The sequence below is a fragment of the Hibiscus syriacus genome, unplaced genomic scaffold, assembly GCF_006381635.1.
Source record: "Hibiscus syriacus cultivar Baekdansim isolate YM2019G1 unplaced genomic scaffold, ASM638163v2 tig00016637_pilon, whole genome shotgun sequence".
In the NCBI taxonomy this organism is placed as follows: domain Eukaryota; kingdom Viridiplantae; phylum Streptophyta; class Magnoliopsida; order Malvales; family Malvaceae; genus Hibiscus; species Hibiscus syriacus.
The window spans coordinates 754,984-772,617 of record NW_024062389.1 but is presented as its reverse complement, the minus strand read 5'-3'; the positions used below and the strand labels follow the sequence as shown (position 1 = coordinate 772,617).

General features: G+C 34.7%; 3 protein-coding genes across 5 annotated transcripts; 2 read left to right on the top strand and 1 right to left on the bottom strand.

The window, feature by feature from the left end:
* Window positions 1-442: 442 nt before the first annotated feature.
* On the top strand, window positions 443-4,021 carry LOC120208573 (BTB/POZ and MATH domain-containing protein 4-like). Its single transcript, XM_039207802.1, has 4 exons — window positions 443-845; window positions 1,321-1,327; window positions 2,883-3,162; window positions 3,753-4,021. Exons 1-4 carry the CDS (start codon window positions 472-474, stop codon window positions 4,019-4,021), a joined length of 930 nt encoding a protein of 309 aa, XP_039063733.1. The 5' UTR covers window positions 443-471.
* A 4,151-nt stretch (window positions 4,022-8,172) lies between these two features.
* On the top strand, window positions 8,173-12,115 carry LOC120208586 (cationic amino acid transporter 4, vacuolar-like). Of its 2 annotated transcripts, none has more exons than XM_039207814.1 (14): window positions 8,173-8,404; window positions 8,866-9,067; window positions 9,206-9,290; window positions 9,397-9,537; window positions 9,612-9,730; window positions 9,816-9,912; window positions 10,039-10,211; window positions 10,323-10,389; window positions 10,519-10,677; window positions 10,771-11,032; window positions 11,232-11,340; window positions 11,438-11,550; window positions 11,685-11,760; window positions 11,840-12,113. In XM_039207814.1, the coding sequence occupies exons 1-14, from the start codon at window positions 8,257-8,259 to the stop codon at window positions 12,018-12,020; spliced, it is 1,932 nt and encodes a 643-aa protein (XP_039063745.1). In that variant the 5' UTR covers window positions 8,173-8,256; the 3' UTR covers window positions 12,021-12,113. The 2 variants fall into 2 exon arrangements, with proteins under 2 accessions (XP_039063745.1, XP_039063746.1); XM_039207815.1 differs by lacking the exon at window positions 8,173-8,404 and adding an exon at window positions 8,717-8,821 and having other exon boundaries at window positions 8,856-9,067; window positions 11,840-12,115.
* A 1,168-nt stretch (window positions 12,116-13,283) lies between these two features.
* On the bottom strand, window positions 13,284-16,214 carry LOC120208585 (3-oxoacyl-[acyl-carrier-protein] reductase FabG-like). 2 transcript variants are annotated; one of them, XM_039207813.1, is made up of 5 exons: window positions 16,092-16,214; window positions 15,913-15,981; window positions 14,335-14,701; window positions 13,791-14,020; window positions 13,284-13,667 (listed from the first exon to the last, which is right to left on the bottom strand). In XM_039207813.1, exons 3-5 carry the CDS (start codon window positions 14,669-14,671, stop codon window positions 13,389-13,391), a joined length of 846 nt encoding a protein of 281 aa, XP_039063744.1. In that variant the 5' UTR covers window positions 14,672-14,701; window positions 15,913-15,981; window positions 16,092-16,214; the 3' UTR covers window positions 13,284-13,388. The 2 variants fall into 2 exon arrangements, with proteins under 2 accessions (XP_039063744.1, XP_039063743.1); XM_039207812.1 differs by having other exon boundaries at window positions 16,097-16,214.
* Window positions 16,215-17,634: the final 1,420 nt, after the last annotated feature.

The following is a 17,634-nucleotide window of genomic DNA, read 5'->3' as shown; positions in this document are numbered from 1 at the left end:
TATAATTTAATATTTTTATAGAGTATTTTTAAAAATTTTATTTTCATAAATTCTATAAAATTAATAAAAACTCAAGGGATCATATATCCCAATATGAATTATGCACTATTATCTCAAATAAATTCTGTACAATACTTCGTTAAATTTTATATGTATAAAAATAAAACATAGATATTATATAAAACTCTAATAATAATGAATATTAAAATCTTAATAATAAAATACATCAAAACTATATTTAATACACAATATTTTAATTATAATAAACATGCACGTAAATATTTATAATAAAAAATTTTACATATCAAAATTAATAAAAACTAAAATATTATTTACATCAATTTATTTTTTAAAAATTATTTAAATAATCAAACTGAAAAAAAAAGTAATAAATAATGGAAATAAATTTAAAACGTAAAAGGAATTTGTTCCAAAGAAATCAAAATAATTCCCTCAAAACTCCACCGACCCATGCCCTCTCCCTTGGGGTCGCCCACGAGCTCCCGGTCTGTAACCCAGACCGTCAATGGCTCCCACCGCTTCACAATCAAGGGCTATTCCTTAGCCAAAGGCATGGGCGTTGGCATACACATAGCCAGCGAGACCTTCACCGTTGGAAGTTATCAATGGGCAATTTACTTTTACCCAGATGGCAAAAACTCTGAAGATCATTCTACCTACGTCTCGGTTTTCGTGGCTTTAGCAAGCGAAGGCACGGATGTTAGAGCCCTTTTCGAGTTAACTCTTTTGTACCAAAGTGGGAAAGGGAAACATAAAGTTCATAGCCATTTCGATCGAGCTCTCGAGAGCGGCCCGTATACGCTTAAGTATAGGAGAAGTATGTGGTAAGGAAATTGCTTCTTGGTTTTTGAATTTGTTTATCTTTTGGGACTTCTTTAATTTTCATGACCGTTGTTTCTGGTAATTTTTTGGTAGAATTTTTTAAAATGTTAGAGAAAAGGGTTGGAGAAAGTTTATTGAAGAAAATAATGTAACGATTGCTTTCTTATTTAAATTCGTAGTTAAATTTTGAGGGGGGGGGGTCATTCTGGTTGTTGGATTTGAACAATTTTGGAAGTAGGTTAAGGAAATAAGTGTTAGAAAACTGGGGGAATGGCCAAATATTGATGCTTTTGAAGAATTAGACGTGAATGGTTGATGATGTTTTGGTGAAGGATGTATGATTAATGCATTAGGAATTGAGGATAATTTTGCTGCTCAAGTGCTAAGGATGGGTATGAGTTTAAATTATGGGTTCAAGCTGTCGCAATGCTCCCTTCTATACCGTACAAAATCAAAGATAATTTTGATTATTTCTAGTTTGTTGGTTTGTAATTGTTACGTTTTTTAATTAAGTTTTGTGATGGATATTTTGTACAATTTTTTAAAGGGCCGAGAAAAATAAATACTGGAAAAAAGAAATCCATTAAGGAATTGAAAATTGGGATAGTTAGATTAGGAATGATTAATAGAAAGGATTAATCAGAATAGATTATAGCTAGGTATGTTGATTGGCACCAATGGAAACTGTCGAACTTGTAATTGCATACCCAAGTATGATATATCATTTTACCGAGTTTTTAGGTCAAAATAAAGGTGAAGCGTTTGCTACATTACTGAGGCAAATAATATCGGCAAAGAGAAAATCGAACTCTTTTAGATTCAGGATTGTAAGTTCATGGTATCTCTATTTCTGCCATACCTGCATTGACACTTTAACTTTTTTGAATAATATGTAATTGTAAACTATCAATGCGGTTATCATAGTGAGTTCTATCATAATTTCATGCTAATGGAGTAAGTTTCTGGTACGATTTTTATAGTGAGTTCTATCATAATTTGTTAGTAAACATTCTTAAGATAAGCATCTGTCTAGGTCCTAGAATAACAAAGAAATGGTCAGTCTATCATAGTCATGACGTGCAAGTTCTGTTAAAGCTTCTCGGTAAGAAATTAATTTTACTTAAAACTAAAGTAGACGTAATTTCATTTTATGAAGGGGGCTCAAAAACACACAAGACAGTGAGTTTAAGGAAATAGAACTAGCATAAGACACATGATAATAAATAAGAAATGTTCAACCAAAAGGAATAGATAGTAGAAGAATTATTATTGGTGCAGATAAATACTTAACCAACTCATAGCTACACCAGATTGCATGGGACGTATGCATTTACAGGGGTTATTTGTCGCTTATAGAGATAATGAGAAAAAACTTCTAATGGAAGTTCCTTTCATTTATGAGATCCACTTTCCGGTGTTAACGCTTCCATAAATTCTTTCTACATGTGTACCCTCTCTTTCCCTATATGTGAACGTGGAAGGAGATAGTATCTCAATTCCTTATTCTTTGGAGCTCCGTTACGATATCTATCTCTTTGTGTCTGTGTGGTTATGAGGAAGTCAAAGATTGGAGAGGAGGAACAATTTCTGCTTCCTTTTTTAAATCCTCTCACACTACTAACATATCTCTTGGATTAAATATTTGGTTCCTTAAACTTAACATTTATTATTTCTTGACAAGATAAATCTCAATAGATTGTATTCACTAAATTATTATTATGATCATTGGATTTCAACCACGTGGGGAATCTTTTCACCTAATTCACCTCTGATGTTCTATGTTATGTTCTATGTTACTCCAACACTTCATTTTCACTGAAGGAGTTGTGTCGGACACATTCAGATATATATATGAAACCGGGACCCTCTAAATAAATGGAAATACTTAGAAAAATGAGCAGATCTATCAAACAGATACACCTTGGATTTGGTTGTAATTCTGCTAAATTCATGTTATCACTTTTTATATGGCACTAGAATTTTCTGTCAGTATGGTTTTCTTAGTTACCTGACATTCTCTGCTGTGTGCATTTTGGCAGGCTTTGCTGCACTTCATCTACAGAGACAGCCTTATTGATGATGAGGAGTTTGCTGGGACTAGTTCATCTTGTATGCCATCCATACCTGATGCATTAACAGAAAAATTGTTTGCAGCAGCAGAAAAATATGACTTGCCTAGACTTAGACTGATGTGTGAGTCTGTACTCTGCAAGGACGTATCTGTGAACTCAGTTGCAAACATTTTAGCCCTTTCCGATCATCATCATGCTATGGATCTAAAAGCTGTTTGCTTAAAATTCGCTGCTGAAAATCTTGTTGGTAAATTCTTCCGTTCGTCTATTGCTTTTCCAAAATTTTACATTGCATAGAAACTTGATGTTGCCATGTTCTGGGTAATGTCTGGTTGTCTGTTTATGAGAAACTACTTGTTTTTAAGATAAAATGTCTTTAGATAATGCTCAGCCTCAGCATTCACATGTATGATAAACATGGAAAAAGTTGAATATTTCCCTTTCATGGCATGTCTATGTGTATTCCAGATCCAAAAATGTCTCGAGATGATGCTAGGCGTTCAGATTTAGGAAGAACTTGGTTTTCGAGATGGGTCATATTTTCCGTTTTTGGTTCTGGCATTGCTGCAGCCAGCCTGCTGGCCTTGCCTGTTTGAGGTCAGGCTTCGGTTATGGTTTTCAAGCCTAAGCCGGCCTGTCCCTGCCAATGGGTAAGGTCAAGTATCGAGGATTCTAGATGATAACAAGATGGTAGCTAAGATCTCTCGTGTGGCCATTCTCTTGTGTTTGTGAAGAATTTTTTTCATCAGAACCTAAGCTTTTCGTTATTAGTATAGTAAATTATTTTTCTCTCAGCACCCTAACTCGTATTGTAATTGACTGTTCTATTCAATGCAGCTGTTATGCGCTCAGATGGTTTCGAGTATCATAAAGAAAACTGCCCGTCACTGCAGTCGGAGATACTCAAGACAGTTGCAGGATGCGAGGAAGAATTCAGCGGTGAGGGAAAGAGCCGAAGCGTGTGGGCACAGTTTTCTGATGGTGGTGATACGATTAACAGGAGTGTAAGGCAACAAACGTGGGAAAATGGAGGGGAACAAAATGAAGGTGTGTGGGTTCAGCTTGAAGAAGGTGGCGGCGAAGGGAGTCCAAGGCAAGAAGAATAATGCTTGCTGCTGCTGGAAACATGGTACATTGTTTTTACAACTAACATTTGAGGACATTAGATTGGGGTAAAACATAAGAAAAGGACATGGTGGAAATGAAAATGAACATTATTATTAATAAATAATGATTAATTGAGGAAAACATTTTACTTTTGCCTCTTCTGAATGTGTTTTTCTTTTATTGTTTGATGGTGTATGCTGTCACAGTATAATTTGGTCTTAGGTTGTATAAGAAAATTAAATAATCACTTTGTTTTTTTTATGTATATCAAAAAAGAAAAGTTCTATATATATATATATATATATATATATATATATATATATATATATATAAATAAGGAACAAACGTAGTATACTTTATAAATGAGTCGATGCTGCTTCTTGTACCTCCCAATCTTCTTGCAAACATTTAAGGTCATTCTCGACAAATCTATGGTGTTCTTTAGCCCATTTACTATTGATCAATATTGCCAATGGATGGTTGCAACCCTTGGTATTAGAGAAATTCCTGATTTGGATCATTATCTTGGTATGGCTTTACACATAGGAAAAAGTAAAATAATTGCATTTGGTTAGCTTCGGGATAAGGTCGTTGCTAGGGTTATGGGTCGGACTAAGAATCTTCCATCTTTTGACAGGTGAGAGGTGTTTATTAAATCTGTTGTCCAAGTACTACCACGATATGTTATGTGTTGTTGTTTGTTGCCGGACTGTTTGATCAATTATATGATCTGAGTAATGCGTAAATTTTGGTAGTCAGGGAAAGTTTCTGCTAAACATGATGTGTTGTCCGAAATGTGTGGGAGGATTGGAGTTTCGTGATCTTCAATGCTTTAATTTGGCTCTCATTGGAAAACAAGTACGTGGTCCGATCAAGGAGCCCGAGAGGCTTATTGCCCGAGTCTTACGTGCCAAATACTATCCCTCGGGTGATGTTTTGCACACCAAAAGCTCTTATTCATGGTCTTGCATGCATCGAGCGTTAAAGGAATTTTCTCCCGGGCTGTTCTGAAGGGTAGGCATTGGAAGCTCTACTCAAATGTGTAGGGATGGGCATGGCACCCAAACCCGTCCAGTTCCGACCCAACTCGGCCCGATCAGGTCGGGTTTTTTATGTGATGTTTGGGTCGGGTTCAGGTTTAGAGTGAAAAATATCCGATCCGACTCGACCCAAATTTTTTTTTTTACCTTCAATATCTTACCAATAATATGTCGACTCGACCCGACATTGACCATAAGCCTAGCCATGGTTAAGAACAACCGATGAAGGCGTGCACAGTGATTGCCAAGCTCAATGTCTTACCAATAATTCGTATTTTTTCTTGGCCAACGTCCCATGGTGCCCTTCCAATTGGCAGTAGACTTCGAGCTGCAAGATTGACGGATGTGATCTGCCCTTCATGCCGAGAGGAGGAAGAAACCGTAGTGCATGCGCTGCGAGATTGTGTGAAAACGAATGAGACTCTAAACTTATTCGAATTACCCTCATCGATGGTTTCAAGTCAGCTCGTATCACCATTAGATTGGTTGATATATGAACACTTTAAATACTACTAACCTTGATTCTTTTGCAAGTTTTGGGGTGCTTCTATGGAACTTGTGGAATGGACGAAATATAATTGTATACGAAGAAAGGGCACAACCATCCTAGATCGTTGTTGCAAATGTTCAATCTCTCTATTGTGTTTTTGGTTCGGATTGTCCCAAGATTATTGCTTTTTTTTTTCTTCTAATGTACCCGACATTTAGTTTAAGCAATATATTTTACTCATTAAAAAAAACAAAATGTAAATGTTGTTTCTCGTGGGTGTTTTATATATTGTGGATGAATTCAATTATTAACATGTTCATGAACCTAGACGTATTCTGTGGTCATGTTCAGAAAAGCCACCTCTTGTTTTGTCTTATTATTAAACAAATAATATTTCAATTATCTGACATTCGATATGAATATATCATGTGTTATATGCTCCATTGATTTCACATTATCAATTTAAAAAAATATATAAAAATATTACTCTATTATACATTCATCTATATCAATTTAGTCACGAAACCAGTGACCTCTACAGTAAAGAAATTATTATTGTTACTTGAGGATTCAGGTTCAAATATCATAAATGTCAAGGGGTGTAAGCATTCAATGCCGAACGATTAAGAATTATGTTTGAGCATATAATGCCTTGTACTTACACCATATTAATAAAAAAATTATATCAATTTAGATCCCTTGCAAAAGTCATCCTTAAAATATTATTAAATTATTGAAATTAATTATTTTTAATGTGTTATCAAACATGATTTGAAACTAAAAATTACTTGATAAGGTTTTTTTTAATGAAAATTGTAAAATATATTAGATAATTTTTACTTATTACTATTAAAAACATTTTTAACACTTTTTTTATTTTTTAATTATATTTTATTTTTAAGATTAAATTAATAAAATAATCTAATTATATCAAATATATAATTTTAAATAGAATATCAAATATATTTTGAAATTTAAATATTCTATTTAAAATTATATACTAGAGATAATTAAATTATTTGATAAATACAATTAAATGTCAAGTTTATAATTTTTAAAGGATATAATTAAGCGCTTAATAAAATAAATTTATTTTAAATAATATAATAAAATGTCGACTTTGATTCTTTTAATTTTAATAATTTTCAAAAAAAGAAATAATATCTTTATATATATATATATATATATATACTAAAGATCCAATTATAAAATATATATTTTTAATTTTACATTAATTTAAGACTATTTGATGAATGAAAATCGATGACTAAGTTTAATAATAAAAATTAAGATGAAATTAAGTGAAAAAACAAGAAATGAATCTCAACCTTCTATTTCTACTCATCCAACGGTTTTAAAATCTATGTAAAATAAAAAAAAAAGTTACATGGTTAATCTCAATTAAAAAAATTACACTATATATATAGGAATCATATCCTATTACACAATATAATTTTTTTTTTTAATTTTAGATAGATCATATTAGATAACTAAATATAGATTAAAAGTGTTAGTGGATCTTAATTAGGGATGGCATAGGTCGGAGAAAATTATAGACCCTCCACCCGTCCCAAAAAATATAAACCTTTCACCTAGCTCGACTCTAACCCACCTTTTTAAGATAAAACTCGAACTTGATATGACCCGACCCGACCCGAAATAATATATTTATAAAAAAATATTACTTTAAATTAATTTTAAAAAAATATATATAGATATATGTTATTGTAATTATCTCTAAATATATAAGATAAAATTATATTTTTTTCAGGTTGAATTAAGTCAGATTTTTTACTCTAAACTTGTATCCGATCCGACTCAAACATAACCTCTAAAAAATCTGACCTAATCTAGATCTATATTTTTAAAAATTAATCTGATAAAATAAAATTTAAATCAAAATTCGTCCAATTCGAATCCTATTCACTCCCTAGCCTTAACAATAAATATGAAAGTAATGTAATGAATGGGGATTAGCGGTAGGATGGGCAAAAAAAATCGAATTCGACGGGAAAAATTGAAAATCGAATTAAACGGGTCAGGTTCGGGGATGATAAACGGGGACAGGGACAGGAAAAAATCGTTTATGCTAAACGAAGACGGATTTGCTAATCCCCGCCCCGATTACCCTAATACCTGACCCGATAAATATTAAAAATAATTATTATATATATATATATAATATTAATAAATTTAATTTAAATTAAAAAAATATATAATATTTATATATTTAATTTAAATATATATAATATTTATATATTTAATTTAAATATATATAACCGGCCCGATATCCAACCCGATACCTGTTTAAATAACTGTTTATGCTAAACGGGGATACCCGTTTCCCCACAATTTTTCTCGATTATCCGATGGAGAACCCCGTTTAAATCCCCGCAGTTTTTAAGCAGAGACATGTACGAGTTTTTTAAACGGGGACGAAGACGATGACCAATATCCGACCCAAACCCGACCCGTTATCATCCCTAATTAACGGGTACCTAAGTAGGTAGAAAGACAAATATAGACGTAACCACGACGTGTACTTCCCTATTAAGATAATAACTGTTATCTCTTTGTCTCTGAACCTGTCTTTATCTGCAAATAATTCCCCATTCTTTCCACTTCTTTTCTTCTTCATTTCTTTGCCAATAACAACACTGATCAACGAAACAGTAAATAAACAAACAAAAGATTGATTCTCAGTATGCAAAACAAGGGTGAAGTACTCTTTTCAAACTGTTCAAAGGCTTTCAAAAGCTTAGTTAGAAGAAAACAAGTTGATTCAGTCCATGTCAGGAGAGAAGGTCACCAATTAGCCAGGAAACTTACTGCTCTTGACCTCACTGCCATTGGTAATTCTTATCACTATTTGCTTCAATTCCTTCTTCTGCAATTTGGGGTTATTTCATTTTTTTTTGTTTCTGTTTCTATAGGCATCTAAGTTTTATTTGTGTGGTCTCTTTTCTGATTGGTTTTGTTTCTGTGAAAATTTGGTCATTAGTTTGTTTGGTCTTAGTGATGGAGATGGAACCAGCATGAATATAGCTTTGTTTTCTCTTTTTAACCTTTTACTTATGTATTCGGTGCTAATTTTATAAATAGAATCTGAAATATTATAAGTTCGCCACTAACATAAAATCCTGTATCCGTTCCGTCCCTGGCTGGTATTTGGTTTTTCTTTGAGGATTTTATTCATGTATGGACCTAGAGCAAGCGATGGCCGCCGTTCGAGATGTTCATACATCTTGACATTTGCTAAATGTTCTTGTCGGAACTAGCAAATTGATTAATACATCTTGATTAATTCAATCAGGAGTTGGGACAACCATTGGCGCCGGCGTATATGTTCTTGTCGGAACGGTTGCTAGAGAGCACACGGGACCTGCTCTTACTGTTTCATTTCTCATTGCCGGTCTAGCTGCTGCGTTATCGGCTTTCTGTTATGCAGAGCTCGCTAGTCGTTGCCCATCTGCCGGGAGTGCATATCATTATGCATATATATGCATAGGGGAAAGGTAAACTAAAATCCTTTTACCATTTTATATGTTACTGAATGAAGAATTAGATCCGGGACATCATCGGTTATGGCAACATTTTATATGTATAATTGAATCTGATGTTAGTTTGTAATGTAAGAACACGATTACTTGCAGTGTTGCTTGGTTGATCGGTTGGTCTTTGATTCTGGAATACACAATTGGCGGTTCAGCTATTGCTCGTGGCATATCCCCTAATCTAGTGAGGATTTATTTCTAAAATTTCTGAGTAACACTGTAAATTTATTGTGTGTGAGGGAAAAACACCATTTCTACCGACTGTTGTAAGATATTGCTCTGTGCTTTAGGCCTTATTTTTTGGGGGTGAAGATAAGCTACCTGCCTTTTTGGTTCGTCACGCTATCCCTCAGCTTGGCGTCGTGGTGGATCCATGTGCAGCAGTTTTAGTTCTTATGGTTACCGCTCTTCTGTGTGCTGGAATCAAAGAGGTAGGCTATTGGTTTTCTATCTGTTTTACTATCTGGTTTTGCTAATTGCTTTCGTTTAACACTTGATATTACAGAGTTCACTGGTACAAACCATTGTTACAACGCTGAACGTGTGCGCCATGCTTTTCATTATAATAGCTGGTGGCTATTTGGCTTGCAAGACTGGGTGGGCCGGTTATGAACTTCGTGACGGGTAACTATAACGTTTTTCATCTACTTTTCTCAAGCTTTTTTGTATGGTTTGCTCTCCTGTTTACATTTCCCTTTCGATTTTGCAGGTTTTTCCCCTTCAGTGTAAATGGGATGCTTGCAGGATCTGCTATTGTGTTTTTTTCATACATAGGTTTCGATGCAGTTACCGGTGCAGCTGAAGAGGTAGTTCAAGTTCTTCATTATCTATCTTTTAGCATGAGTGAATTCGCATAATCTGTCAAGGCAAATAATATAAATTTTATCTAATTGTGATCATTGATATATATACATTTACCTGCTTCATGGCAGGCGAAAAGACCTTTACGAGATTTACCCGTGGGCATAGGGATGACATTGACACTATGTTGTATTTTGTACATGCTCGTATCAGTTGTTATTGTCGGCTTAGTTCCATACTTTTCATTGAATCCAGACACTCCTATCTCCTCAGCTTTTTCTGCCAACGGAATGCAGTGGGCAGCGTAAGCATTATATTCTTTTTGTAGTTCCCGGTGTCGGTTCGTTGGTTAAATTCTAAGGCCTGTTCTCCAAACTTACTTTTGAACTCTATGTTCGATTTTCATACTTTGTAGGTACATAGTCACGGCTGGGGCAGTTACCGCTCTCTGTGCAAGTTTGATGGGTTCACTTCTTCCTCAGGTATGTGGCGCTTAATCGGTTTTAAACTTGCATGAGAATGTAGTGCTGTATATGTTTGTTAAATTTCGGTTTTACTATTGTTTGTAACTCCGAAAAGTGAAAAGTGACTTTATATGCATACTCCTTCAGCCACGGCTCTTGATGGCGATGGCCAGGGATGGATTAGTACCCTCGTTCTTTTCCGACATCAATACGAGTACTCAAGTTCCTGTAAAGAGCACAGTGACAGCTGGTATGCTAGCTGCAGTGTTGGCTTTATTTATGGATGTTTCGGAATTATCGGGGATGGTAAGTTAATTCATACCGATTAACTGTGAATTACAAAAGTTTCATGGGATAGGATATATGTCTCTTTAGCATAAAATATATTTTTCCCTGCAGGTTAGTGTTGGTACTCTGCTTGCATTCACTGTTGTTGCAATTTCGATCTTAATACTCAGATATGCTCCTCCAGATGAGGTGCCACTTCCATCATCGCTTCAACAGTTTATTGATTCGGTGAGAAAGCAGCTTGATGATGATAGTAAGGCAATAGAACGAAAGGAATATAATGATGACGATATTGTTGAGCAAAGTCCGCATCTGTCGGAGCCTGGGGAGGCTTCAATTCAATTTCCACTTATTGAAAAACAATTCACTGCAGGTAATCGACATGATCAGGAATGTACCTGCTCTTGTTTGTTTTGCTTTCAGAATTGACGTAGCAGCCTCCGTTGTTTATGAACAATGCATTCGTTTAGCTTGCGACCGCATTTATTTTTAATTCCGAGGAGGTTTAGAAAGTTCCTTTCTTTTTCAAGTTTCTTTAATGAATAGCATTTCGGATTCACATGCCTTTACAGATAAAAAATGTCAACGCAAACGGAGGAAAATTGCAGTGTGGAATATAGCTCTTTTCTGCATAGGTGTTCTCATTCTTACATCGGCAGCTTCCGCTGATTATCTTCCTAGGTTTGTCAACGTTTCGGAATATATTTCTTCTGAATGTGGAATGAAAAAGCACGATTTTTTATCTCTTATGCTTTTAATTGCTCCATCTCTGTACCAGCCTTGTTCGTTTCAGCGTGGGCGCTGTTGGTGCAGCGATTCTGTTGTGCAGTTTGATAGTTCTTGCATGTCTAAAACAGGACGAAGCTAGGCACAGCTTCGGGCACACAGGAGGTATGCTCAACTTTTATGCAACAAATACGGATAAGATTTCGTAAATTTTTCAAGTACTTATCTACCAGTTCGATGGTGAGTAAACTGGTAAACATGTTCTTTAGGTGTATGACTCGATATTCACCCGTTTACAGGTTTCCTCTGCCCATTTGTTCCGTTTTTACCGGCAGCGTGTATTCTGATCAATGTATATTTACTAATTAGTCTGGGGTGAGTAATCAACTTGCAGATGCATTGTATGAGTTGTTTTACAATTCTGATAACCCATTTGATTGATACTTTCGAACAGCGTCGGCACATGGATCCGTGTTTCGGTGTGGTTGATAATCGGGATATCGGTGTATGTATTTTATGGATGGAGGCACAGCTCCCTTAGGACAGCAGTGTATGTTCCGATGGAGTATCTGGACCACATTTACTGCGCATCATCGAGCCATCACGTTCAAACTCTGAATTTGGGTAGCCATTGATTGGCTTCAAGCATCTGCTGGTTTTTTTTCAAACAAAGATGATTCTTTAACACAATGTTCTGAACCACTGTGTATAGTGATGAAACAGAATGCTCACTTTTTATTTTTCTCGAAAATATTGATGTCCGATATAATATTCGAGTGTAATGTAGACAATATTTTATAACTAAATAAATTAAAAATAAGAAGAATTTCTTCAACGAGATGGTGACGTGTTAAGATTCAATTAAAGAATTAAATTAAAATTAAGACTAAATTAATAAAATATGTAAATATTAAAGATTAAATATGTAATTGTACCACGTTTTTAACTAATCATGTCACCTATTCTGTTAAAAGTTAATGGTCAATGGTTTGATTGAAGCATTTAAATAATTAGATGGTCTGATTAATAAAATTGAAATATCAATAGTCAAAATGAAAGGAGACAATAGTTGAGTGATTACCTGTGTAATTTACCCAAGATATAATAAGAATAGTAAGATAAGGATTAGTTACAGATCTTGGTACTAAGTTTTGAAGGGGTCTAATTAATTTTTTTAATAAAAGTTTCTAATTTTCTTTGAAAGTTTAATCAAAATTTTGAGAATTTAAAAGAAAATTGTAGGATGAAATTAAATATTTAAAAACTTAAAAGTTTTATTGAAAAATATTAAAATTTTGAAATGATTAAATTAAAATTTTCAACTTTTTTGAAAATAATTTGAAGAAAAATTCTCTAAGTTTAGGTCAAATATTAAAATTTCTAACTATTTTGAAAATAAATGTGCATCAGCTTTATAATAAAAATTATATGTATCAACATTATGATCACGATTAAGAAAATATATTTCTTATTTTTTTAAAAAAAGGGAAGAATCAGACACTATTTTATCACCATCTTAATGGTACATAATCATCTGGTGTACGATTTAGAAGACTACAAAAAGCCAAAACATGAATAGAATAGGGTAAACAACATGCTTAATACATAGACTATTAATTTTATTCAATTTTGATACCTAAATTTTATTTTTTTTAAATCATACCTAACGTTTAGTTTATGTTTCATTTTAGTACCCGCAGTTAAAAACTTAACAGAACTATTGACATGATATTTTTTTTTATTTTTTTCAATTATGACCTAACATTATCTTATAGTGATACATTAATATCACCGTTAAATTTTTAATGATGGGATACCAAAATGAAGCTTAAACTAAAAATTAAGTATGATTTTAAAAAAAACTAAATTTTGGGAACCAAAACGGAATAAAAGTATAGTTCAGATACTAAATATCCAGTTTATACTAGAATTTTATGCAACAAATCTTATTATAAGACGGAAAACATCCCTTCCATCCTTGTTTTACTATTCTCCTACTATCCTCAAAGCGAAGAAAATATGGGAACACCTGGTAAGGTAGCCCCAGCATCAACGATGAATATATTACCTGTTACGTACTCCGAAGAATCATAGATCAAATATTTCACTAGCGAGGTTAAAGCCGGATCCGCTGTTCCAAATGTTCTTAACGGCACCGTTTTTTCAGCCACAGTTGTTAACCAGTCCTTCTTCATAAGGTCTTTTGTGATCTCCGATTTGAAAAGCCCAGGTGATATCGAGTTCACTCGGATTTTATGCATCCCGAGTTCCATGGCCATGGTCTGCGTAACCATCATAGTAAATTTCATCATTCTGATGCAAAAATCATTGCATAATAGTGTTTGAGCACAGCACGACTGAAAAACAATCATGAAGTCGTATGGATGTTTTAGTATAATATGTACCTTTGTCATGGTGTTTAGGGCTGCTTTTGAGGAAGCGTAAGCCAGGCCTCCGGGTAGTTGCCCACGGTTAAGACCAGCAATGGAAGATATGTTGATTATGGATCCTCCTTGATTTGCATCGCGCATGTGCCTCGCAACATACTTTGACACCAACCAAGACCCTGTTAAATTGGTTCTAATATTCTGATTCCATTCCTCCTCGGACAATTCCAAAGGATCCTTCACCTGACCTGCCAATACGTGTAATAGATGCAAATGATGAAGAAATTTCCAACACAATGATTACGAATCGAGCAAAAGGAGCATAAAAGATTGACAATGCTTCACAAAAATCTGTTAAAAAAATGAAGCCGGAGCTGAATTTCTTTTGGATTGGGATACGTTCCGATAGATCAAACCCAGAGCTTTGGCTTGACAGGACAGTGTTCAAACCAATTGAACTAATCGACCAACTAAACCAATTTTCATGAGACTCGAACTATTGAGCACTCAACAACTAATTTACTAGTAATCCTTTCATGATTGCTAAATGTAGATGTAGTACCTCTAATGCCAGCATTGTTTATTAAAGCATCGATCCTCCCAAAGGCATCCCAAGCTGCTTTCACAGAGCTCTGTATGGTGGCTCCATCAGCACATACATCAAGCTCTACGGCAACAGCTCGAGGACCACTAGACTGGGGTTCAGGAAAGCTGAGGCAATTGATATCATCACAGAGGGATTTAAGGCGATCAACACGGCGTGCGGCAGCAACGATACGACAGCCAGCATTAGCCAAGTCAAGACAAAAGTCACGACCTAAGCCGGAAGATGCCCCCGTTACCATCACCACTTTGCCGTTGAGGTCGGTCCATGGCTCTAGTTGCTGCTGTTCCGCCATTCCCAAGAACAGAGTGGATGTTCAAACAATCTGAGATAAAAGTGGAAATCGAAGGATACCAACATCAAATAATATAATAGTTAAAAACTGTACTAGCCATCCATAACCCTCATTTGTAACACTTCTTACTCGGACTGTCGGTGATTCTAGGCAAGAAGTGCCACATTCGAATGCTCGAGAGCATCTACTATGATTTCTGATAATTAATCACGTAATATTGAACTTTATTAATTCATTTCACCAAATTGACACAAGATTTCTCAGAAATTTCAATAGAGTTTCCCCTAGAATATTACCTAACCTCCTGCGGTTTAAAACATTTTCCGTGGTTCACAAATTCCACAACCTCCCATAGTCTCAACATCAATTAACCACAACTAAAGCCATATATGAAGTTATAACTTCCAATGTCATCATTCAAATCACATTCCATATCTTATACACGTCAAAATTGAAATTTCACAGCTTAATTACCTAATAAATTCAACCATTCACAATTTCAAATGCAAAACCACACACTAAATAAATACCAGAATATCATGTCATGCGCTTGATATCAACAATTCAATTTTCAAAATACATTTATCATATCCGTATAACGCCCATGAATCACATAATCGAAGATACTCTCCGTTGGATTTACCGAACAGATATTCTCTCCGGAGGATCCAACTGAATATCTACGTACCAATAATCTCCTAACTCCATGTCCATCCAATACACCAGTTCATCAAGGGCCAAATGCATAAATTCCCATACCAAATTTCATATATTCATTTGAATGTCTCAAAATTTACTGTATTTTCCATATAAATATAAATTCCATTTCATATGTTTACATAACTCCCAAATACAGCTTTCATGAAACTCAATCCCAATTGATTTTCAAATATGGGTTCCATATTCTAATTTCAAAACTAAATTCTTCTTCAAAGCAGTCTTTCACAAAACGAATTCAACATATACTTTTATATATTAGAGTTTCTCACACATGATGAGGGTGAAAGGGAATATTTAGTCCAAAAATATATTTATAAAATTAGCTCAATAAGTTAGTGCAGGTGGAGGAGTCGTAAGAGATTTGTATTCGAGTTCATTGATCACATGCTTCATTCCTAGGTATTCGTTTTTTAATTGATTTATAAATACAAAAACATCTTTGAAATAATACTGATTTTCAAACATGAGTTTTAATATAATGAAAAGAACCAAGAAAATCTAACAAATTAAAGAGCACAAACCTAATTCACTCCAAAAGAATATCCAAAATGCTTGCTTCAAGCTAGTATCTTCCCTTTCCCCTTGAATTCCTTCAAAATATATCAACATTCAAACATAATCAAAATCATTCTCATATAAAAAATATATATAATGATTCTCTATGTCAAAAAAAAATGATGAAATCTATGGTTAGTTATACCTTACCTCCAGTACTCTACTGGTATCAATCTACCACCAAATTCTTGTAGAGATTAGATTCAAGTAGATTTTTGAGAAGGTGAGGAATATAGAGAAGAAATAAATGGTGGGGTTTTCTTCCCGGTCAATGGAATGGTGGCTTCTCTTCCCTGAAATCTCAGTCAATGAAAAGGAAATAGTAAGAAAAGTCTTGTTTTTCTGCACTTACTCGTTTTGTAATCAATGGCCCAGATCTAGCTAAGGATGATCTACATCCTTCCATTAAATAATCTGTTTTTCTCCTCTTTATTTCCCACCTACTTCACGTGTTTAATCTTTTTTATTAAATAGGCTTATGGGTTACCTTCTTACCTCTCAATTTATTTTCTCATCAATTTAGTAGTTGTTTAAGTTTATCGTCCTATATTTAATTCCTAACTTAAAATCTTAAACCATAATTTCTTAATTTTTAAACCCTAAACTCTAATTTAAAACACTCAATATATAGTTTTAAGTTAGGGTAGAGTACATAATGATATAATTGAACAACTTCAATGATTAAATTAGTGTGAAAATATGATAAGGTCGAAAATGATGAACTAGGTCTACTATAGAAGCAAAAATATCATTTTGCCTATTTAATAAAGAGAAAATAACCTCAGTGATCAAAAATCCTAGATAATATACGATTTTGACCAACTTTTTTTGGATTTACGAAAATGACCAACAAAATCGCAATGTGATCTCTAATTCGCATTGCGATCTCCACTATCGTAAATTCGCGTTGCATTTCGCATTGCGTTAGTTGAAAATCGCGTTGCGATTTTCCATTTCGCGTTGCGATAGTTGAAAATCGCGTTGCGATAGTTGAAAATCGCGTTGCGATTTTCCATTTCGCGTTGCGATAGTTGAAAATCGCGTTGCGATTTTCCATTTCGCGTTGCGATAGTTGAAAATCGCGTTGCGATTTTCCATTTCGCGTTGCGATAGTTGAAAATCGCGTTGCGATTTTCCATTTCGCGTTGCGATAGTTGAAAATCGCGTTGCGATTTTCCATTTCGCGTTGCGAAAGTTGAAAATCGCGTTGCGATTTTCCATTTCGCGTTGCTATAGTTGAAAATCGCGTTGCGCTTTTCCATTTCGCGTTGCGATAGTTGAAAATCGCGTTGCGCTTTTCCATTTCGCGTTGCGATAGTTAAAAATCGCGTTGCGCTTTTCCATTTCGCGTTGCGATAGTTGAAAATCGCTTTGCGATTTTCCATTTCGCGTTGCGATAGTTGAAAATCGCGTTGCGATTTTCCAAATTCATTGCGAAAATTCGTTGTGATAGTAAAAAAAAAAGATTTTGTTTCTTAAGAATTTTCTCTAAAAAGATAGTATCCGCGTGGACGTGTCGAAGACACGTATTACCATTACCATTACCATTACCATTACCACGACCACGACCACGACCACGACCACGACCACGACCACGACCACGACCACGACCCGACCCGACCCGACCCGAGACGAGACAGACGGCGGCGGCGGCGCGCGAGAGTCCCCCTTGTTCTCTATCACTCAAC

Excerpts from the sequence above, each read along its gene's own strand:
- LOC120208586 (XM_039207814.1), top strand. The coding sequence starts at position 8,257 with ATGCAAAACAAGGGTGAAGTACTCTTTTCAAACTGTTCAAAGGCTTTC. Across the intron at positions 9,068-9,205 it reads TATATATGCATAGGGGAAAG|TGTTGCTTGGTTGATCGGTT; the intron begins GTAAACTAAAAT and ends GATTACTTGCAG. Across the intron at positions 10,390-10,518 it reads TGGGTTCACTTCTTCCTCAG|CCACGGCTCTTGATGGCGAT; the intron begins GTATGTGGCGCT and ends ATACTCCTTCAG.
- LOC120208585 (XM_039207813.1), bottom strand. The coding sequence starts at position 14,671 with ATGGCGGAACAGCAGCAACTAGAGCCATGGACCGACCTCAACGGCAAA. Across the intron at positions 14,021-14,334 it reads AAACAATGCTGGCATTAGAG|GTCAGGTGAAGGATCCTTTG; the intron begins GTACTACATCTA and ends ACGTATTGGCAG. Across the intron at positions 13,668-13,790 it reads CCCTAAACACCATGACAAAG|ACCATGGCCATGGAACTCGG; the intron begins GTACATATTATA and ends ATGGTTACGCAG.
- LOC120208573 (XM_039207802.1), top strand. The coding sequence starts at position 472 with ATGCCCTCTCCCTTGGGGTCGCCCACGAGCTCCCGGTCTGTAACCCAG. Across the intron at positions 3,163-3,752 it reads CGCTGCTGAAAATCTTGTTG|CTGTTATGCGCTCAGATGGT; the intron begins GTAAATTCTTCC and ends TATTCAATGCAG.